At 43.1% G+C, this 24,618-nt stretch overlaps 1 protein-coding gene across 1 annotated transcript in view; it reads right to left on the reverse strand.

Annotated features, from left to right (window-relative positions):
* The window catches only part of LOC115149514 (lysophosphatidic acid receptor 1), a 73,291-nt gene that overhangs the window by 18,928 nt on the left and 29,745 nt on the right, over positions 1-24,618 (reverse strand). The window contains exon 2 of the mRNA XM_029692446.1: positions 15,923-16,682. Within this exon, the coding sequence (XP_029548306.1) occupies positions 15,923-16,661 (739 nt within the window). The 5' untranslated portion in view covers positions 16,662-16,682. The remainder of the gene's footprint in view (positions 1-15,922; positions 16,683-24,618) is intronic.

The raw sequence follows: 24,618 nt of genomic DNA on the forward strand, positions 1-24,618 counted from the left end.
ATTGCCAACAAGAGTTTTGCCACCAAGTACTAAGTCATGTTTTGCAGAGGGGCCAAATACTTATTTCCCTCATTAAAATGCAAATCATTTTATAACATTTTTGACATGCGTTTGTCTGGATTTTTTTGTTGTTATTCTATCTCTCACTGTTCAAATAAACCTACCATTAAAATTATAGACTGATCATTTCTTTGTAAGTGGGCAAACGTACAAAATCAGCAGGGATCAAATAATTTTTCCCCTCACTGTATATAACACGTTGTTTCAGACATGCATCACATTGTTTCAGATATACAACACATTGTTTCAGATATACATCACATTGTTTCAGATATACATCACATTGTTTCATATATACAACACATTGTTTTATATATATAACACATTGTTTCAGATGTATAACACATTGTTTCAGATATTTCAGACATTGTTTCAGATATACAACACATTGTTTCATATATACAACACATTGTTTCATATATACATCACATTGTTTCAGATATACAACACATTGTTTCAGATATACAACACATTGTTTCAGATATACAACACATTGTTTCATATATACAACACATTGTTTCATATATACAACACATTGTTTCATATATACAACACATTGTTTCAGATATACAACGCATTGTTTCAGATATACAACACATTGTTTCATATATACGACACATTGTTTCATATATACATCACATTGTTTCAGATATACAACACATTGTTTCAGATATACAACACATTGTTTCAGCTATTTCAGACATTGTTTCAGATTAATAACACATTGTTTGAATCCAAAGTGCCAGGAATGTGACAGAGTGAGGTAATGGTGAATTAGACAGGATTGTGACAGACTGAGGTAATGGTGATTGTCACAGACTGAGGTAATGGTGCATTAGACAGGATTGTGAAAGACTTAGGTAATGGTGAATTTGACAGGATTGTGACAGACTGAGGTAATGGTGAATTAGACAGGATTGTGACAGACTGAGGTAATGGTGAATTAGACAGGATTGTGACAGACTGAGGTAATGGTGAATTAGACAGGATTGTGACAGACTGCGGTAATGGTGAATTAGACAGGGTTATTCAGTAATCTGAAACTGTCATGAGACATTCCATTTGGTCTGATTCACACTTGTTAAACATGCTGTTCACAGAGCAATACATCATGTCATATAATAATATATATAATTACAGAGATATGTCATATTCACATTACACACACACACACACACACACACACACACACACACACACACACACACACACACACACACACACACACACACACACACACACACACACACACACACACACACACACACACACACACACACACACACACACACACACACACACACACACACACACTCACAATACTAATAGACATGATTATTTCCCATGGTGGGTCTTCATTACAGGAACAATGGCCTTCCTTAGTCAATGAGAAGTGACATGTGAATGTGGATGAGCCTGGGTATTATGTGTTCACCGCAAATGGCATCCTAATCCCTTTGTAGTGTACTACTTTTGACTAGAAAACTATGGGTATATATGGAATAGGGTGTCATTTTGGACACAGGATGGTCAGATGAGATAGCAAGGGATCCTGCTCTTTTCTCTGATACAAGTTTCCCAGGAGAAATCAGGAATAACTTATTTTACAGCATACCGAAAGCTGGAATCTGTCATCCTCATCTGCTGTCCAGATGTGGTACATGGAAAGACATTTAGTTTCCCTCCAACTATTAAACTAAACTCACTTCAGCTAGAGGAAAAGAGCCTTAAATCCACCCGCCGCGCTTTCTCAGAAATATACACACCATTCGTAACAGTAGCTGAAGCAAACAATAGCTTTAAGGAAATTAAGTATTGTAAAAGAGAAAGAGAAAGAGATTCTGATATATATATATATATATATTTCATTCAGATCTAAGATGTGTTGTTTAGGTGTTCCCTTTATTTTTTTGAGCAGTATATATATATATATCAACAAGTATTCCACTGGAATAGTAAGGCAGACATATCACATGGAACCAAAGTTCTGGTCACTATTTCCATATATATTGGTTCCATGTGATATGTCTGCCTTACTATTCCAGTGGAATACTTGTTGATATATATATATATACTGCTCAAAAAAATAAAGGGAACACCTAAACAACACATCTTAGATCTGAATGAAATAAATAATCTTATTAAATAATTTTTTCTTTACATAGTTGAATGTGCTGACAACAAAATCACACAAAAATAATCAATGGAAATCCAGTTTATCAACCCATGGAGGTCTGGATTTGGAGTCACACTCAAAATTAAAGTGGAAACCACACTACAGGCTGATCCAACTTTGATGTAATGTCCTAAAAACAAGTCAAAATGAGGCTCAGTAGTGTGTGTGGCCTCCACGTGCCTGTATGACCTCTCCACAACGCCTGGGCATGCTCCTGATGAGGTAGTGGATGGTCTCCTGAGGGATGCAACTCCTGGACAGTCTGTGGTGCAACGTGGCGTTGGTGGATGGAGCGAGACATGTTGTCCCAGATGTGCTCAATTGGATTCAGGTCTGGGAAACGGGCGGGCTAGTCCATAGCATCAATGCCTTCCTCTTGAAAAAACTGCTGACACACTCCAGCCACATGAGGTCTAGCATTGTCTTGCATTAGGAGGAACCCAGGGCCAACCGCACGAGCATATGGTCTCACAAGGGGTCTGAGGATCTCATCTCGGTACCTAATGGCAGTCAGGCTACCTCTGGCGAGCACATGGAGGGCTGTGCGGCCCCCCAAAGAAATGCCACCCCACACCATGACTGACCCACCGCCAAACCGGTCATGCTGGAGGATATTGCAAGCAGCAGACCGTTCTCCACGGCGTCTCCAGACTCTGTCACGTCTGTCACGTGCTCAGTGTGAACCTGCTTTCATCTGTGAAGAGCACAGTGCGCCAGTGGCGAATTTGCCAATCTTGGTGTTCTCTGGCAAATGCCAAACGTCTTGCACGGTGTTGGGCTGTAAGCACAACCCCTACCTGTGGACGTCGGGCCCTCATACCACCCTTATGGAGTCTGTTTCTGACCGTTTGAGCAGACACATGCACATTTGTGGCCTGCTGGAGGTCATTTTGCAGGGCTCTGGTAGTGCTCCTCCTGCTCCTCTTTGCACAAAGGCGGAGGCAGCGGTCCTGCTGCTGGGTTGTTGCCCTCCTACGGCCTCCTCCACGTCTCCTGATGTACTGGCCTGTCTCCTGGTAGCGCCTCCATGCTCTGGACACTACGCTGACAGACACAGCAAACCTTCTTGCCACAGCTCGCATTGATGTGCCATCCTGGATGAGCTGCACTACCTGAGCCACTTGTGTGGGTTGTAGACTCCGTCTCATGCTACCACTAGAGTGAAAGCACCGACAGCATTCAAAAGTGACCAAAACATCAGCCAGGAAGCATAGGAACTGAGAAGTGGTCTGTGGTCCCCACCTGCAGAACCACTCCTTTATTGGGGGTGTCTTGCTAATTGCCTATAATTTCCACCTGTTGTCTATTCCATTTGCACAACAGCATGTGAAATGTATTGTCAATCAGTGTTGCTTCCTAAGTGGACAGTTTGATTTCGCAGAAGTGTGATTGACTTGGAGTTACATTGTGTTGTTTAAGTGTTCCCTTTATTTTTTCGAGCAGTGTATATAGCAGTGAGATTCTCTTTCACAATACTTCATTTCCTGAAAGCTATTTTTTGCTTCAGCTACTGTTACGAATGGTGTGTATATTTCTGAGAAAGCGAGGCGGGTGGATTTAAGGCTCTTTTTCTCTAGCTGAAGTGAGTTTAGTTTAATAATACATACATATCACCATTGCACCTGTATCTGGCTATAAATTCCCTTCATTGCTGTGAGAAAAACATGAGAAAGGAGGGATTGGGAAGAAGGGTGGTGAGGGGTTGAGAAGGGTGGTGAGGGATTGAGAAGGGTGGTGAGGGGTTGAGAAGGGTGGTGAGGGGTTGAGAAGGGTGGTGAGGGGTTGAGAAGGGTGGTGAGGGGTTGAGAAGGGTGGTGAGGGGTTGAGAAGGGTGGTGAGGGATTGAGAAGGGTGGTGAGGGGTTGAGAAGGGTGGTGAGGGGTTGAGAAGGGTGGTGAGGGATTGAGAAGGGTGGTGAGGGATTGAGAAGGGTGGTGAGGGATTGAGAAGGGTGGTGAGGGATTGAGAAGGGTGGTGAGGGATTGAGAAGGGTGGTGAGGGATTGAGAAGGGTGGTGCGGGGTTGAGAAGGGTGGTGAGGGGTTGAGAAGGGTGGTGAGGGATTGAGAAGGGTGGTGAGGTGTTGAGAACGGTTTTGAGGGGTTGAGAAGGATGGTGAGGGATTGAGAAGGGTGGTGAGGGGTTGAGAGGGGTGGTGAGGGATTGAGAAGGGTGGTGTGGGATTGAGAAGGGTGGTGTGGGATTGAGAAGGGTGGTGGGGGGTTGAGAAGGGTGGTGAGGAGTTGAGAAGGGTGTTGAGGGATTGAGAAGGGTGGTGAGGGATTGAGAAGGGTGGTGAGGGATTGAGAAGGGTGGTGAGGTGTTGAGAGCATGGTGAGGGATTGAGAAGGGTGGTGAGGGGTTGAGAAGGGTGGTGAGGGGGTTGAGAAGGGTGGTGAGGGATTGAGAAGGGTGGTGAGGGATTGAGAAGGGTGGTGAGGAGTTGAGAAGGGTGGTGAGGGATTGAGAAGGGTGGTGAGGTGTTGAGAAGCATGGTGAGGGATTGAGAAGGGTGGTGAGGGGTTGAGGAGGGTGGTGAGGGATTGAGAAGGGTGGTGAGGGGTTGAGAAGGGTGGTGAGGGGTTGAGAAGGGTGGTGAGGGATTGAGAAGGGTGGTGAGGGGTTGAGAAGGGTGGTGAGGGGTTGAGAAGGGTGGTGAGGGATTGAGAAGGGTGGTGAGGCGTTGAGAAGGGTGGTGAGGCGTTGAGAAGGGTGGTGAGGCGTTGAGAAGTGTGGTGAGGAGTTGAGAAGGGTTTTGAGGGGTTGAGAAGGGTGGCGAGGGGTTGAGAAGGGTGGCGAGGGGTTGAGAAGGGTGGTGAGGGATTGAGAAGGGTGGTGCAGGGTTGAGATCATGCTAACAATAGAACTGATAAAATGTTTGCCATTCCCTCCGGCACCATGTTAATAGGTCAACAAGTATTCCACTGGAATAGTAATGCAGACATATCACATGGAACAAAAGTTCTTGGTCACTATTTCCCTGGGCACCCTTATTAGGAGAGGACATGCATGACATTTATAGAAACACTTCTTGGTCATGTTCAGGTGAGAGTTTTGTATCTGGAAGGTCCTTAGTGTGTTTTGGCTGGACAGCGTTGATTCAGCTGGTTTGATTTGGTGAGCAACCATTTTGTGACCATGCTGTCTTGAAGAAATGTTTGGGGTGTGGTCAGTTGTTCTGAATGGTATGTGTTGAGTTTGATCATCAGTGAGTTTATTCATGCGACAATATTCAAGATGTTCATTATTTAATTAAAGCCACTGCAATAATGTACTTCTGTTTTTCAGTTGGTTTGTTTGGAGAGGCTTTGCTGGTTTCAAGTACAGGCAGTTTATTGGCAGTGACCTCCAAAAAGGTGACTGTTTTTTTAAACCTCTACAGGATCGGTGGGTCACCCGCGGAACGGCTGAGCTAATGTAAGCTAATGTGAATAGCATGAGGTTGTAAGTAACAAGAAAATGTCCCATGACACAGATGTCCCATGACACAGATGTCCCATGACATCTGATATGGGCAGAACGTTTAAATTATTGTTAATTTAACTGCCCTGTCCAATTTACAGTAGCTATTACAGTGAAATAATGCCATGCTATTTTTTGAAGAGAATGCACAATTATGAACTTGAAAATGTATTACTAAACCAATTTGGCACATTTGGGCAGTCTTGATACAACATTGTGGCTCATTGATCAGTCTAACACTTTGCACATACACTGCTGTCATCTAGTGACCAAAATCTAAATTGCGCCTGGGCTGGAATAATACATTATGGCCTCTCTCTTGCAATTCAAAGATGGCACAAAAAAACAACAAAAAAAACACGTTTTTTTTATTTTGTATAATCTTTTACCAGATCTATTGTGCTATATTCTCCTACATTAATTTCACATTTATACAAACTTCAAAGTGTTTCCTTTCAAATGGTATCAAGAATATGCATATCCTTGCCTCAGGTCCTGAGCTACAGGCAGTTAGATTTGCTTATGTCATTTTATGGGAAAATTTAAAAAAAATAGTTTTTCTAAAATATACTTCAATGGAAATCCATTTGTAACTTTTTTTGGTTATTCTTGACAAATTTCTAAATGCATTGTACCCCCATTGTTGTATTGGGTTTTTACATAATCAAATAAAAAAAAACAATCAATCAAGTGATTATACAGTATATTACACAATTCTACAGTTAACGTTACACGATCGAGGGAAAACCTCAACTAAAATTTCCGGCTTGAGCTCCCCTAGAACAGCACGATCAAATCAAAACAGCATTGTAACAGCTAGCAGTCCAATCGATGTAAGAGTTTTAGAGTAAGCACTACATGATCGAGGGATACTAAGGTGTGTAGCATATTATTCGACTTTATACTAGAGAGGTTGAGTCAGTCATTGCATGTCAATTCAGTGCAGGAGCAGATATTCTAAATGTTAAAATGTAAATAACGTAATAGTTGGGCTAATTTGTTGTCATTACAACTCCTGGACCAGCTAGGACCAGAGACGTATACTGCATTATGGCTCTGACTAGGGCTGAGTTCTACTCCTGGACTTTAACTAGGGCAAGTCATTTTATGCAATCAATAGCACTACAGAAAACTATGATGCCTATAATGACATTACAGTGTGATGCCTAGTAGAAAATAATATACTAGTTCTCGTCAGTAAAATTATAATGAAAAAGGGAACTGCATCACAAAGGTAAATAAACAAACCAGTCAGTAAGACAGGATAACGTTACAGTTACAGTAGTAGCTAAGCTAAAAACACGACCAACTAGTTCAGGGAATGGCAAAAAAATTACATTAGAAATGACTTTGTCATGACAAGCTACAGGTGTTAGCAACTTTGCTAGCTAGCAATTACCTTAAATTGTTGGAGCTTTCCTGTCCATGGTGGAAAGACGGTGTGAACACAACCCTGTTTAAACCGGTCCTCCTTGTAGTCAGCAGCCACAAAGTGATCACTGGCCACAAAGTGATCAGTGGCCACAAAGCGATCACTAGACACGGTCAACCGCAGCTGGTGAATGACTTCAGGCGTCGTTTTGGCACCATAAGCAGAATGTGGGATGGCCTGCAGCCATGCCTGACACACATCTCCATCGCGGAAAATAGTGGAAATGTGTAGTGTATTTGTATCTAATCGGAACATTATTCCACCCGGGCACAATGCACTTCATTTTGGCCGACATCAGTCAGATACTTGACTACTAACGTTATTCGCCTTAATTTACTTTACTTCAGAGATTACTAACTGCTAGCCGAGCTAGCTACCATCTCTTTGGCCGACATCACTCAATTACTCGACAACTAACGTATTCACTTGGCCTGACTTTAAATTACTTTAGCTACCCATCTCTTTGTTTATTTCCTTTCATTCTTATTTCCTTTATTGAATTATTGACCAATAGTAAGACACTACATCGTCCCGCCTATCAATATTAGAACCACGAAGCAGATAATCTACCGGATTAAAGACAATAGGCTACAAGACCATCGCCAAGCAGCTTGGTGAGAAGGTGACAACAGTTGGTGCGATTATTCGCAAATGGAAGAAACACAAAATAACTGTCAATATCCCTCGTCCTGGGGCTCCATGCAAGATCTCACCTCGTGGAGTTGCAATGATCATGAGAACGATGAGGAATCAGCCCAGAACTACACGGGAGGATCTTGTCAATGATCTCAAGGCCGCTGGGACCATAGTCACCAAGAAAACAATTGGTAACACACTACGCTGTGAAGGACTGAAATCCTGCAGCGCCCGCAAGGTCCCCCTGCTCAAGAAAGCACATATACATGCCCGTCTGAAGTTTTCAAATGAACATCTGAATAATTCAGAGGTCAACTGGGTGAAAGTGTTGTGGTCAGATGAGACCAAAATGGAGCTCTTTGGCATCAACTCAACTCGCCGTATTCAGAGGAGGAGGAATGCTGCCTATGACCCCAAGAACACCATCCCCACCGTCAAACATGGAGGTGGAAACATTATGCTTTGGGGGTGTTTTTCTGCTAAGGGGACAGGACAAATTCACCACATCAAAGGGACGATGGATGGGGCCATGTACCATCAAATCTTGGGTGAGAACCTCCTTCCCTCAGCCAGGGCATTGGAAATGGGTCGTGGATGGGTATTCCAGCATGACAATGACCCAAAACACATGGCCAAGGCAACAAAGGAGTGGCTCAAGAAGAAGCACATTAAGGTCCTGGAGTGGCCTAGCCAGTCTCCAGACCTAAATCCCATAGAAAATCTGTGGAGGGAGCTGAAGGTTCGAGTTGCCAAACGTAAGCCTCGAAACCTTAATGACTTGGAGAAGATCTGCAAAGAAGAGTTGGACAAAATCCCTCCTGAGATGTGTGCAAACCTGGTGGCCAACTACAAGAAATGTCTGACCTCTGATTGCCAACAAGGGTTTTGCCACCAAGTACTAAGTCATGTTTTGCAGAGGGGTCAAATACTTATTTCCCTCATTAAAATGCAAATCCATTTATAACATTTTTGACATGCCTTTATCTGGATTTTTTGTTGTTATTCTGTCTCTCACTGTTCAAATAAACCTACCATTAAAATTATAGACTGATCATTTCTTTGTCAGTGGGCAAACGTACAAAATCATCAGGGGATCAAATACTTTTTTCCCTCACTGTAAATACTCAAAAAATGAACCTAAAAATTGTCTGGGGTACTGACAAACAGCCAGACAAGTGTTATAAAGAGCCCGGAAGTGGTTTTGGGTGAACTTCCCTTTTTGAACCAAGTTGCTATTTCCAGAGCACATCTGTGCTACTTCTTTTAAAAAAAATATGTAGCAAAGCAAATCCTAAGCTCCAATCACAACACGTTTTCTGTAAAATATGTAAATGTAGGTCAAACTTGACTAAAAATACATTATATTTATTTAGAATAAAATAAAAGTTGCACACCCTTAATAGCCCTGCCTGCCCTGTTTGTAATAGACGATGGATGTAATGGGAGGGTCATCAGCGGTGGTACCTGACAGTCCAGACCTAACGTGCTGGTAGGGTTGGTCTGTGATCCATTCCAAACTGTCAATGTGTAAATCATGAATCAAAATTGTGTCGATATTGTAGGAAAATATTGTTATTTCATATGGTAGATACTCAACCTGCTTTAATCATGATGAGAAAACTAACTGGAACAAGCTAGCTAGCCAACTTGCTAGTTAGTTAGCTAAGTTAGTTAGCTATCTAGCTTATATTAACCAGTAATACAAAAATATGCCTAAATATTTTAAAACATTAGCTGTCACCTTGAGGCTTGATAGGGGGTAGAGAATGAATCCCTGAAGGGAAGTCAATTGTGTTATTTGTAACTAGCTAGGTTATTTGTTAGCTTTTACGCCCCTATCAAGACTTGCTAGCTAGCCCTACTAGCCGCTGGCCAATTTAGCTAATGTTCTTGATTTGTAGTTGCTAAGATAAAGAAAACATCTAAAAATGTTTTGTTGTTGGCCTAAGCAAGTTTTTGTCAATTATACATATATAATAACCGTATGAACATACCTTTGTATAATTCTATTGAGTTTGTCCATGAGGCCTATGTTTTGTCCATTTGAAATATATGATCATTGGAAGTCAAAAGTCAGTGAACCATGTCCAAATGGCATAAGAAATGTCCAAATGGCATTTATATTGACCAAATGAAAAACAGTTGAAGTCGGAAGTTTACATACACTTAGGTTGGAGTCATTAAAACTTGTTTTTCAACCACTCCACGAAATTCTTGTTAACAAACTACAGTTTTGGCAAGTCGGTTAGGACATCTACTTTGTGCATGACACAAGTCATTTTTCCAACAATTGTTTACAGACAGATTATTTCACATATAATTCACTGTATCACAATTCCAGTGGGTCAGAAGTTTACAGACACTAAGTTGACTGTGCCTTTAACCTCTTATGGCTAGGGGGCAGTATTTTCACGGCTGGATAAAAAACGTACCCGATTTAATCTGATTATTAGTCCTGCCCAGAAACTAGAATATGCATATAATTATTACCTTTGGAGAGAAAACACTCCAAAGTTTCTAAAACTGTTTGAATGGTGTCTGTGAGTATAACATAACTCCTATGGCAGGCAAAAACCTGAGATGGTTCTGTTCAGGAAGTACCCTGTATGACCATTTATTTGCTTTCTTTGACATCTCTTCCAAAAACTAAGGATCTCTGCTGTTACGTGACACTTCCCACGTCTCCAATGGAGTCTCAGAGCCCGCGAAAAACAGGAATGACGTAATTCAAAGCCCTGGCTGAAACAAAGGAGAGCAAAAGCTAAGTGGTCACTCAGTGGACTAAGCCTTACGCTCGCGACCCGCCCCGCCCCCGGCTTTCGGTTTTTCCCTCAGTTTACAGACAGGCAGATTCCTGGTCAGAATATTATCGCTTTTCTACGAGATAAATTGCATAAAAATTGGTTTTAAACAGCGGTTGACATGCTTCGAAGTACGGTAATGGAATATTTAGAATTTTTTTGTCACATTCTGCGCCATGCTCGTGGCCGAGATTTAGCGTTGGGATAGTGTCTAGAACTCACGAACAAAACGTCTTGATGGAACATAACGATGGATTATTTGGGACCAAACCTACATTAGTTATTGAAATAGAAGTCCTAGGACTGCATTCTGACGAAGAACAGGAAAGGTAAGAACATTTTTCTTATAGGAAATGTGATTTTGGTGAAGGCTAAACTGGGTGAGTGTCTAAATAGCTAGCCCGTGATGGCTGGGCTATGTACTTAGATTATTGCAAAATGTGCTTCATCCGAAAAGCTATTTTAAAATCGGACATATCGAGTGCAAATAGGAGTTCTGTATCTATAATTCTTAAAATAATTGTTATGCTTTTTGTGAACGTTTATCGTGAGTAATTTAGTAAAATCACCGGAAGTGTTCGGTGGGAATGCTAGTTCTGAACGTCACATGCTAATGTAAAAAGCTGGTTTTTGATATAAATATGAACTTGATTGAACAGACATGCATGTATTGTATAACATAATGTCCTAGGTGTGTCATCTGATGAAGATCATAAAAGGTTAGTGCTGCATTTAGCTGTGGTTTGGGTTTATGTGACATGATATGCTAGCTTGAAAAATGGGTGTCTGATTATTTCTGGCTGGGTACTCTGCTGACATAATCTAATGTTTTGCTTTCGCTGTAAAGCCTTTCTGAAATCGGACAGTGTGGTTAGATAAAGGAGAGTCTTGTCTTTAAATAGCTGTAAAATAGTCATATGTTTGAAAAGTGGAAGTTTTCGGATTTTAGAGGAGTTTGTATTTCGCGCCCCGCCCATCATTGGATATTGGAGCAGACGTTCCGCTAGCGGAACGTGTAGATGTAAGAGGTTAAACAGCTTGGAAAGTTCCAGAAAATGATGTCATGGCTTTAGAACCTTCTGATAGGCTAATTGACATAATTTGAGTCAATTGGAGGTGTATCTGTGGATGTATTTCAAGGCCTACCTTCAAACTCAGTGCCTCTTTGCTTGATATCATGGGAAAATCAAAAGAAATCAGCCAAGACCTCCCCCCAAAAAATGTTTGACCTCCACAAGTCTGGTTCATCCTTGGGAGCAATTTCCAAATGCCTGAAGGTATCACATTCATCTATACAAACAATAGTACGTGAGTATAAACGCCATGGGACCACACAGCCGTCATACCACTCAGGAAGGAGACGCATTCTGTCTCCTAGAGATGAAAGTACTTTGGTGTGAAAAGTGCAAATCAATCCCAGAAGCACAGCAAAAGACCTTGTGAAGATGCTGGAGAAAACAGGCACAAACATATCTATATCCACAGTAAAACAAGTCCTATATCGACATAAGCTGAAAGGCCGCTCAGCAATTAAGAAGCCACTGCTCCAAAACTGCCATAAAAAGCCAGACTACTGTTTGCAACTGCACATGGGGACAAAGATTGTACTTTTTGGAGAAATGTCCTCTGGTCTGATGAAAACAAATAGAACTGTTTGGCCATAATGACTATCGTTATGTTTGGAGGAAAAAGGGGGAGGCTTGCGAGCCGAAGAACACCATCCCAACCATCATGTTGTGGGGGTGTTTTGCTGCAGGAGGGACTGGTGCACTTCACAAAATAGTTGGCAACATGAGGAAGGAAAATTATGTGGATATATTGAAGCAACATCTCAAGACATCAGTCAGGAAGTTAAAGCTTTGTCGCAAATGGGTCTTCCAAATGGACAATGACCCAAGCATACCTCCAAAGTTGTGGCAAAATGGCTTAATTACAACAAAGTCAAGGTATTGGAGTGGCCATTTACTCCTGAAGTGCTGACCTGTTGCACCCTCTACAACCACTGTGATTATTATTATTTGACCATGCTGGTCATCTATAAACATTTGAACATCTTTGCCATGTTCTGTTATAATCTCCACCCGGCACAGCCAGAAGAGGACTGACCATCCCTCAGAGCCTGGTTCCTCTCTAGGTGTCTTCCTAGGTTTCTGCCTTACTAGGTAGTTTTTCCTAGCCACCGTGCTTCTATATCTACATTGCTTGCTGTTTGGGGTTTTAGGCTGGGTTTCTGTACAGCACTTTATGACATCAGCTGATGTAAGAAGGGCTTTATAAATACATTTGATTGATAACCAATACCCAAACGGAGATTCAGTGAAAATAAAAATCTCATTGATTTATCAAGACCACTCCCCATGCTTGTCTCAGAGCAGCGTGAAATGGTGCTAAAATATTTTGTTGGCTTTTGCATCTAACTACAATATGCTCTTTAAATAAGACCTACACCACTTTTAACAGCACATTAGTCAACACTAGTGAGACTCATGTTGGCTACGGTAGGCCTACAGTATATAGAAAAACATGACGTGACTCTCCACCAATAATTACATATAGAGGACTGGAGGATTCTAAGTTAAAACCAAAAGCTGCCTCATGGGTCTAACGGTGGCGGCCGGCACGGGTATCGAACCTGCATCTGTAGCAATGCATTTTGCACTGCGGGAGCCCCCATCCACTCCTGAGCCCCTATCTACAAAGTATCAAAATACAGAGAGGTGTTGGTAAAGGTACATTGTCCTGCTAATAGCCCATAATGGTCCAGGTCAGGATAACCAAAACATTTATTTATTAAAAACTATCAGAAAGAATGTTGGCACTTATTTATTTTGATCCAAAGCCATAAATGAGTGAGTCACTCAGCTTTATGTATTTCACGGGCTAAATCACTGTGCCACCAACTTGTTAATATATAATGATATTTTGGAGGTTTTTTCGTTTTCAAAAAAATGAAAGTGAGTGATTGTAATCTGAATAAAGTCCAAAACATTTGTTTCTGTTTTTAGAGGGAGAGAAACGCTGAGACAATTGTGCGCCGCCAATAAATGGCAAAATATAGCCCTGCTAATAGCCATAATGGCGCTGTACAACGTGACCGTGTGTGTTTGAAAGAGTATTTTCCAGTAAGCAACTATTGTCCTGCTAATCGGGTGACAAGTGTTTGAAAACCTGTTTTCAAAATGCCCCCAGCTGTCCATCACTACTCTAAATAAAAACACAGCATCTTGTTTACATCTTGTTTACATTCTTTATGTTAACCACAATGTCACAAATAATCTGTATCTACCTTTCCAATTACTTTTAGAGTTTGGGATTTACAAATGTGTGCTTTTCATGTCATTTTTCATTAAATCCAGTTCGGATTTAAGTATAACTTTTGAGTGACGCCTTTAGTGAGAGGTCTAATGCTTTAATATTTTATAATATCTGCCCTCCGAATTCATATCTAAGGGGCAATTTTCATGCCATTATTAGTTACATTGTTTTAGGTTGAACGGTCAGACACTAAGAACAGCAGGAACGTTTACCTAGTCAGCGCCATTACTAGTGAAATGCCCTTTAAAGTGTTGCCAGTGGGGCGGGGTGGGGGTCCACCCTCTCCCCTCCCCCTTCCTCCTCTTCCCTTCCCATGGGCTAGGTCCATCTTCTCTGCGGCCCATCCCGTGCCCCCTGCCCTCGTGCCTTGAACCTGGCACGCTTTCAGTGGATACAGCTGGAGAACTGCAAGGCAATCCCATTGTGTACCACTCGGGAGACATGAACAATATGGCCAATATATATTATCCTGCTAATGACAGGGTTAATAATATATCTGTGAGAATATCCAATTTGCTTTTATATGAATCTAAATTAATAATAATAATCACTTTGTTTAAATAACAACAACAATTTGGAGATTATTTAATTTTCAAATAACGTAAAATGAGTGTGGAAAATGCCATTCTTGAACATGGGGTGAGACATTGCTACTAATTTGTAAATAAAGCCAGTTTGTTATTTAGAATTATTTATTTCGGCTTTTAGAGGGAGAGAAACCAAAAAACTACAGACATTTCATGGGTCTCCCAGTCAAGGCCAGCACAGGTATTGAATCAGCATCTGTAACAACCCAACTTGCACTGCTATGCAGTGTCTTAGACCATGACACCACTCAGGCGCTGTACAATGTGAGCGGTCGGGAGTGGGCTAAAGTATTACAGTAAGACCAAAATAATCCAAACAAAATAAAATAATAAAAATCTTACTGTAACAACAGTTTTAAGAAGTAATACGGAAGTCATGCACAATGACCAGTTTCTATTTAGGTTTATGTCGCCCATTCACTGTCAGTTAGAGACACAGTAGGACCCAAAAGCATAATCAGTGCTGTAACTCCTGTTTGCACTGGTCTGGAGCAATGAAGTACTGGGTAGGTTAGAGTTGACAAATATAGTGACGCAGGGTACCATACTAAACCACAAATTACCTCTAAGTTCAGCAGCATAATCGTAAAACTTTTAGTGGAGCAACCCCTGTACCTTCTCCCTTTTTCACTTGCCTCCTAGCGTTAACTTCTTTTGAGGTATTTTCTGAACAGCTTCTCACTTCTTTGTTAATCCAGTTGTCATTTCGACCATACATCCTTTACTTTCATTTGTGGCACCGAAATTCAAAAATGACAGTTGGAACTCCACAACAGAAAATGCACGTTTGTTGTTGCTAAGCTACCAGATACAGTGCTTTTAGCTAGCGGTTTGGCGAGCCTTCATGCAGAGAGAGGGAATACAATACGTTATTATATGGGTTTCATATTTGTCAAACAATTGAGCATGTGCTGAAAACTCAAAAATGCACCAGAAATCATCCTTATTTTCAGAATATCATAAAGCAAATCAAGTTCTGGAAATGGACCTCAGCCAAGAGAAGCGAAGTAGAAGTCTGGAATCAATATAGCTTCATATCTTGAACGTGTTGAGAAAACACATATGTGATGTATTCAGTCAGTATTTGTCAACATGAAGAGAGAAAATAGGGTGTCACATATCTCAGGATATTGAATGAGTCCATATCCAGCCATAAGAAATGTTCATGTGTAATATTCTGAGTAATCTGTCTAAAAGACATCTGGATTCAGAACGTCAGGATATGGTGCAAATCCACAAAACTCCAAATATACATTGGGCATGGTCTGTATTCTCTAGATTATCAAAAACATGTCATTTAAAGATATCCCCTGGTATGGACCCTTTTGAACCAGTGGTTCTGACAGTCTTCAGCAGACTCATCATACTGTCTGTTCCTACGTGGTCCTAACTCTAACCTACCCAGTACCAGAATCTAACACAGTGTCTGTTGTGAAGGTAGTCGAGGTTCTTACCCAATACGATGACGACAGTCTTCAGCAGGCTCATCATGGTGTCTCTGTTCCTGCGTGGTCCAGAGCTGTGTCTGCTCATCCTCATGGTCCTCTGTCTCACGTACATAAAGATGTGAGCGTACAGCACCACCATGACCAGAAAGGTGACCAGGTTGAATATGGCCCAGAACACCAGGTAGGAGTTACAGTACAGCGGCGCCATGCTAGAACACGTGCTGACGTCACAGATACAGTTCCACCCCACCGACGGGATGGCTCCCATGACGATAGACAAGGTCCAGATGACTACAATCACCACCACCACACGCCGGTTGGACATGCGCGTGTGCAGCTGCATGCGGAAAACGGTGATGTGGCGTTCGATGGCGATGGCGAGGAGGTTACACACAGACGCCGTGAGGGACGTGTCGATGAGACCCTGTCGGAGCAGCCACGTGGAGACCGTGAGGCGCCGCGTGTTCGGGCCCGTGTTGAACATCAGGTAGAAGTACGCCAGGCCGGCAAAGAAGTCCGCGGCGGCCAGGTTGGCCATCAGGTAGTAAATAGGGAAGTGGAAGCGGCGGTTGACGTATATAGCCACCATGACCAGCAAGTTAGCCAGCATGATGAAGATACATACTGTGATACCCAGCCCCATCACCAGCTTACTGACAGTATTCCACTCTGTAGCCAGGTACTTTCCACTGCGGTTGTAGAAGAAGGCAATGGACTCATTGTAGAAGCACTGTTCCTCCTCCATCTTGAAGGCTGGATAGGGGGTCTGGAGGAGAGGAGACAGGGGTTAGAGAGAGTCACAGTAGGTTAGAGGGAGTCACAGTAGGTTGTTAGGGAATCTGGAGGACAGGAGACAGGGGTTAGAGGGAGTCACAGTAGGTTAGATGGAATCTGGAGGAGAGGAGACAGGGGTTAGAGAGAGTCACAGTAGGTTGTTAGGGGATCTAGAGGAGAGGAGACAGGGGTTAGAGGGAGTCACAGTAGGTTGTTAGGGGGTATGGAGGAGAGGAGACAGGGGTTAGAGGGAGTCACAATAGGGTGTGTTCCCTCAGGCCAGTACTCTACTACCACATATTTACAATACAAAATCCATATGTACGTGTGGATAGAGTCCGTGTCTTATCATACATGAAGGGAACATTTTGGCATTTGCTGTATGATTGATGAGAAACTCCATATTGCAAATGTACGGTCCCTTACTAGACGTCCGCGAATGTTTGTAAAATTCACGGACAGTGGCGGGCCGTGCACCGGGGCCGGATCTTCCGGGAAGTCATCGAACGAAGTCTCTCGGACATTCGGTTTCCGTTATATAAAATGTTCAAATTTTGGTCATTTTTCACCTGTCCCGGAAAATACCACCAGAGGGCAAATGGAATCATATTGCAAATGTACAAAACATCACGATTCATGATGTGGCCTTTTCTCCTACACGGAAAAGACTTCCAAGACAAAACTTGGTGAGCATAGGTTTGGCATAATGGGCAGTTGGCCCCGAACAAGATGGAGTCGAGGCCTCAACGCTTTAAGTTAAGGCCATTTTTCTGGGATTAAAGGTCAAAAACGAAAATAGAGCGCTAATTTGACAGCTTCACGTCAAAGTACATGAACCTACGGTGTCAGGAAAAAAAGAACCAGACATTTATCTATCGTAATTTAAGAGAAATTAGACAATGTACAATTGGTGATGTTAAAAAAAAAAAAAAAAAATCTCCAAAAAGTTACAGATCCAGTTGCAGTGTGTTCAGATGAATCCGTTAAGGCAAGTTTCGGAGCTCTGCAATATTTCTGTGATTTTCTGTGATTTTCTGAAATAACTCTGTAAATAAGTCAGTTCTTAACGTAAAGACTTAAAACTCAATATTCTATAAGAGCCTACGCCAAGGAGGATATGTGTTCACTTTCAGCTTCCTGTGTCAACCAGAAGTGCGTTAAAATGGTCACAGGGGCTGTTTCGAAGTGTTAAAAAGGTCAAATCTTTCCACAACTTCATATGTGTGATTAGGCAACCCTCATGAACTGTAAATCAGTCATTTCTTCCAACAGATGTCAAAGAAAAAACTCACACACACACACACACACACACACACACACACACACACACACACACACACACACACACACACACACACACACACACACACACACACACACACACACACACAGCAAGGATGGAGTGACACAGTGCGGGGCTTAAAGACACACAGAGCCTGCAATGGCATTACCATAATCTCTAGGCTGTGCCAAGTTCAACGAGATGCCCCGCTTGACCGTAGCTCGCTCGGTCTGAGCGCAGCGACCATGAAAAAAGTAGGCCTATGATGAAGCCTGGCCCTAAATTTCAGGTGCTTTTGGGTGACAGCGGGAGAACCGTTAGGGTTAGAAGCACAATTCGACCTCAGGAACATTCCTGAGGTCCTCCCGATCTGTGCAAGCATCACCTTGACCATGTGGCATTAACCCTTAACAGTGAAAAGAAGGTGTTTACATCAAACAGTTTGTAATGACATTTCTTCCCATAGGAATACATTGCCTGCTCCCCTAAATTCAACCTGAAGCCTATGTGGGTTATGAATGCCTTATGAACCTGTCTTCGATGACTATCCATCAGGCCACTGTGAGGTCTACCTGTGTTGATTCTAAGCTTCCTGGAGCAACCGGAAGTGGTTAACCTGTTGGATTTACCCTAGGATAGGGGGCGCCACAGCGCATTTTGGAAAAAAATCGTTCCCATTTTCAACGGCCTACTAATCAAAGTCAGAAGCTAAGACATGCATATACTTATTTTATATGGATAGAAAACACCCTGAATTTTCTAAAACTGTTTGAATGGTGTCTGTGAGTATAACAGAACTCGTATGGCAGTCAAAACCCCGAGACCGATTGAACCAGGAAGTGGAAATCTGAATTGTGGACTCGACTTCACAGCCTTACCTATAAATCACAACGTAAAAAAATGAAAATTGAGCACTTTCCAGTGCTTCCACTAGATGTCCCCAGTCTTTACAAAGTGTTTTGAGGGTTCTACGGTAGAAACTCAGTGAAAGAGACGATGTGGCAATTGGTCACAGTCGGAGGGCCATGAGCATTGTGACGTTGGCGGCCGTGTCTGCCCCCACCTTTGGAAGTTTTTTGAAACACAATGAAATCGTCCCACTCGAATCTGATTGGCTCTCTTGTTGAAACAGGCCCTGACGATTACTTGATACAACGTTTGACATGTTTGAACGACCCTAACTTACCGTAAACAGTCATTTTGCGTTAGACAGCTGCCGCCCACGGATCAACATTTGATTACAGCCTTAGGACGCGCTAACAAGAGGAAGCTAATGGAACATAAAGCATGGACTTTTTCGACCGAAAATACATTTGTCATGGACCTGGGACATCGGGAAGTGATTTCTGATGAAGACAACTAAAGGTGAGGGATTATTGGCGATATTATACAATATCAGATGTTACGTGCTATTGTTCACAGGTGGCGCCGAGCTAGGTTTTCGAGCTCAATTTCTGGGTATCGCATCCCATTTGATCTCAAAGTGTGATTACCCTGTAAAGTTAATTTAAAATCTGTTTTGACAGGTGTTTTCAAGAGATATTCATCTATAAATCTTAGATTGACAATATAATACTAATTCTGAGTTTAATTGACTCCAGAACTTGGCGGGTAACTGTATAGCTTGCTTTGATGGCTGAGCTCTGTACTCAGAATGTTGAAAAATGTGCTTTCGCCGTAAAGCTATTTCAAAATCTGACACAGCGGTTGCATTAAGGAGAAGTGTATCTATAATTCTTTCAATAACTGTTGTAAATTTTATCAACGTTTATGATGAGTATTTCTGTAAATTTATGTGCTTATTCACAGGAAGTTTTGGGAGGCAAAACATTTCTGAACATTACACGCCAATGTAAAATGGGGTTTTTGGATATAAATATGAACTTTATCGAGCAAAACATACATGTATTGTGGTACATGAAGTCCTATGAGTGTCATCTGATGAAGATCATCAAAGGTTAGTGATTAATTTTAGCTGTATTTCTGGTTTTTGTGACGCCTCTCCTTGCTTGGAAAATGGCTGTGTGGTTTTTCTTGTCTAGGCGCTGTCCTAACATAATCTAATGATATGCTTTCGCCGTAAAGCCTTTTTGAAATCGGACAATGTGGTTGGATTAACGAAAAGTGTACCTTTAAAATGGGATATAATAGTTGTATGTTTGAGAAATTTGAATTATGAGATTTTTGTTGTTTTGAATTTGCCGCCCTGCTATTTCACTGGCCAGCTGGTTGGTGTGTTTACGGACATATTGAATCAATCCTTATCCCAGTCTGCTGTTCCCACATGCTTCAAGAGGGCCACCATTGTTCCTGTTACCAAGAAAGCTAGGTAACTGAGCTAAGTGACTATCACCTTGTAGCACTCACTTCTGTCATCATGAAGTGCTTTGAGATACTATTCAAGGACCATATAACCTCCACCCTACCTGACACCCTAGACCCACTCGAATTTGCTTACCACCTCAATAGGTCCACAGACGACGCAATCGCAATCACACTGCACACTGCCCTAACCCATCTGGACAAGAGGAATACCTATGTAAGAATGCTGTTCATCGACTACAGCTCAGCATTTAACACCATACACCTCCAAACTCATCATTTAGCTCGAGACCCTGGGTCTCAACCCCACCCTGTGCAAATGGGTCCTGGACTTCCTGACGGGCCGCCCCCAGGTGGTGAGGGTAGGTAACAACATCTCCACCCCGCTGATCCTCAACACTGGGGCCCCACAAGGGTGCTTTCTCAGCCCTCTCCTGTACTCCCTGTTCACCCACGACTGTGTGGCCGTTTGTAGTTTGCAGACGACACTACAGTGGTAGGCTTGATTACCAACAACGACGAAACGCCCTACAGGGAGGAGGTGAGGGCCCTCGGAGTGTGGTGTCAGGAAAATATCCTCACACTCAATGTCAACAAAACAAAGGAGATGATCGTGGACTCAGGCAGAGGGAGCAGCCCCTATCTACATCGACGGGACAGTAGTGGAGAGAGTGGAAAGTTTTAAGTTCCTCGGCGTACACATCATTGACAAACTGAAATGGTCCACCCACACAGACAGTGTGGTGAAGAAGGCGCAGCAGCGCCTCTTCAACCTCAGGAGGCTGAAGAAATTTGGCTTGTCACCAAAAACACTCACAAACTTTTACAGATGCACAATCGAGAGCATCCTGCCGGGCTTTATCACCGCCTGTTACGGCAACTGCTCCGCCCACAACCGTAAGGCTCTCCAGAGGGTAGTGAGGTCTGCACAATGCATCACCGGGGGCAAACTACCTGCCCTCCAGGACACCTACACCAACTGATGTCACAGGAAGGCCAAAAATATCATCAAGGACAACAACCACCCGAGCCACTTCCTGTTCACTCCGCTATCATCCAGAAGGCGAGGTCAGTACAGGTGCATCAAAGCGGGGACCGAGAGACTGAAAAACCGCTTCTATCTCAAGGCCATCAGACTGTTAAACAGCCATCACTAACATTGAGTGGCTGCTGCCAACATACTGACTCAACTCTCTAGCCACTTTAATAATGGAATAAAAATGGAATTATGATGAAACTGGCTCTCATGAGGAAAGGAAGACCCAGTGTTACCTCTGCTGTAGAGGTTAAGTTCATTAGAGTTAACTGCACCTCAGATTGCAGCCTAAATGCCTCACAGAGTTCAACTAACAGACACATCTCAACATCAAATGTTTAGAGGAGACTGCGTGAATCAGGCCTTCATGGTTGAATTGCTGAAAAGAAACCACTACTAAAGGACACCAATAAGTAGAAGAGTCTTGCTTGGGCCAAGAAACATGAGCAATGTACATTAGACAATTGGAAATCTGTCCTTTGGTCTGATGAGTCCAAATTTTTGATTTTTGGTTCTAACCGCCGTGTCTTTGTGAGACGCAGAGTAGGTGAACGGATGATGTGTGACGTGTGGTTCCCACCATGAAGCGTGGAGGTGTGATGGTGTGCGGGTGCTTTGCTGGTGACACTGTCAGTGATATATTTAGAATTCAAGGCACACTTAACAAGCATGTCTACCAAAGCATTCTGCAGCGATACGCCATCCCATCTGGTTTGCGCTTAGTTGGACTATCATTTGTTTTTCAACAGAACAATGACCCAACACACCTCCAGGCTGTTTAAGGGCTATTTGACCAAGAAGGAGAGTGATGGAGTGCTGCATCAGATGACCTGGCCTCCACAATCACCCGACATCAACCCAATTGAGATGGTTTGGGATGAGTTGGACCGCAGAGTGAAGGTAAAGCAGCCAACAAGTGCTCAGCACATGTGGGAACTCCTTCAAGACTGTCGTTAAAAGCATTCCAGGTGAAACTGGTTGATATGATATAAAAAATATTTTGATTTGTTTAACACTTTTTTGGTTACTGCATCTGTTATTTTGTCTTAACTATAATTCTACAATGTTGAAAATACACACACACACACACACACTGACACACACACAAAAACATACACTGACTGACACAACGGGACACTGACTGACACACACACAGAAATACACACACACACACACACACACTGACTGACACACATACACACACACTGACTGACACACTCACACACACGCACACACACACTGACAAACACATGCATACTAACACACACACGCATAAGGATACTAACAAACACACTGACTGACTGACGCACACACACACTGACTGACACACACAAACACAGAAATACACAACCACACACACACACACACACACACACACACACACACACACACACACACATATATATATATAAGAGTACAAATACATGACAAACATTGCACACACACTCAGACACTAATTTTTTCATTTTAGTCATTTAGCAGACGCTCATATCCAGAGCAACTTACAGTAGTGAATGCATACATTTTTTTTCCTGTGCTGCCCCACCGGGGGAATCGAACCCACAACCCTGGTGTTGCAAACACCATGCACTACCAACTGAGCTACAGGGAAGGCTACACACTCAGATACACACACACACACACACACACACTCAGACACACACACACTCACACACAAACACACACACACCGACTGACACACACACCGACTGACACACACACTGACTGACACACACACACACACACACACACACTAACACACATACACACACTGACTGACACATATACACACACACAAGAGTACAAATACATGACAAACATTGCACACACACTCAGACACACACACACTCAGACACACACACACTCAGACACACACACACTCAGACACACACACACTCAGACACACACACACTCACACATACACACTCAGACACACACACACTCACACACACACACTCAGACACACACACACTCACACACACACACTCAGACACACACACACACACACACACACACACACACACAGAGGCTCCACAACATGGTGTCCCGTGCTGTCCCGGGTCAGTCCCAGTTCAACATGGTGCGTGTCCCGTGCTGTCCCGGGTCAGTCCCAGTTCAACATGGTGTCCCGTGCTGTCCCGGGTCAGTCCCAGTTCAACATGGTGTCCCGTGCTGTCCCGGGTCAGTCCCAGTTCAACATGGTGCGTGTCCCGTGCTGTCCCGGGTCAGTCCCAGGTCAGTCCCAGTTCAACGTGTGTCACAGCTCGAGAGTTGAATTGGACGATTCTCTTCTCTTCTTGCTAACACCCTGGCAGGAAGTAGTGGGACGCTGAGCTGAGCTGAGCTGAGCTGTGTGTGGGTGTGTGTGTCTGTGTGTGTCTGTGTGTGTCTGTGTGTGTGTGTGTGCGGTTGGTTGGGCATTTCATTTCTCATGCTAGAGATATGTCTACATTCCGTTCCTTACAGTGTCTCTCCAGCATGCAGTGTGACAGCAATAATTACCAAGTCCTAAGCTATGGGATAGAGTGGGGGGTGGAAATGGCACCCTATTCCCTAAGTAGTGCACTATAAAGGGAATACGTGTACGTGTAGCAACTATATAATGGGACTTGGCATAACCTAATGTTGACAGTGCTGAAAACATGACATCTGTTCTGCTTCTTTGAAAACAATGCCTTACACAACCTCTGTGTCTAAACAGCAACCTCTGTGTCTAAACAGCAACCTCTGTGTCTAAACAGCAACCTCTGGGTCTAAACAGCAACCTCTGTGAGTCTAAACAGCAACCTCTGTGAGTCTAAACAGCAACCTCTGTGAGTCAAACAGCAACCTCTGTGAGTCAAACAGCAACCTCTGGGTCTAAACAGCAACCTCTGTGGGTCTAAACAGCAACCTCTGTGGGTCTAAACAGCAACCTCTGTGGGTCTAAACAGCAACCTCTGTGGGTCTAAACAGCAACCTCTGTGGGTCTAAACAGCAACCTCTGTGGGTCTAAACAGCAACCTCTGTGAGTCAAACAGCAACCTCTGTGGGTCTAAACAGCAACCTCTCTGAGTCTAAACAGCAACCTCTCTGAGTCTAAACAGCAACCTCTGGGTCTAAACAGCAACCTCTGGGTCTAAACAGCAACCTCTGGGTCTAAACAGCAACCTCTGTGGGTCTAAACAGCAACCTCTGTGGGTCTAAACAGCAACCTCTGTGGGTTTAAACAGCAACCTCTGTGAGTCAAACAGCAACCTCTGTGGGTCTAAACAGCAACCTCTGGGTCTAAACAGCAACCTCTGTGAG

This window comes from Salmo trutta, chromosome 15 (assembly GCF_901001165.1).
Source record: "Salmo trutta chromosome 15, fSalTru1.1, whole genome shotgun sequence".
NCBI classification, from domain to species: Eukaryota; Metazoa; Chordata; class Actinopteri; order Salmoniformes; family Salmonidae; genus Salmo; species Salmo trutta.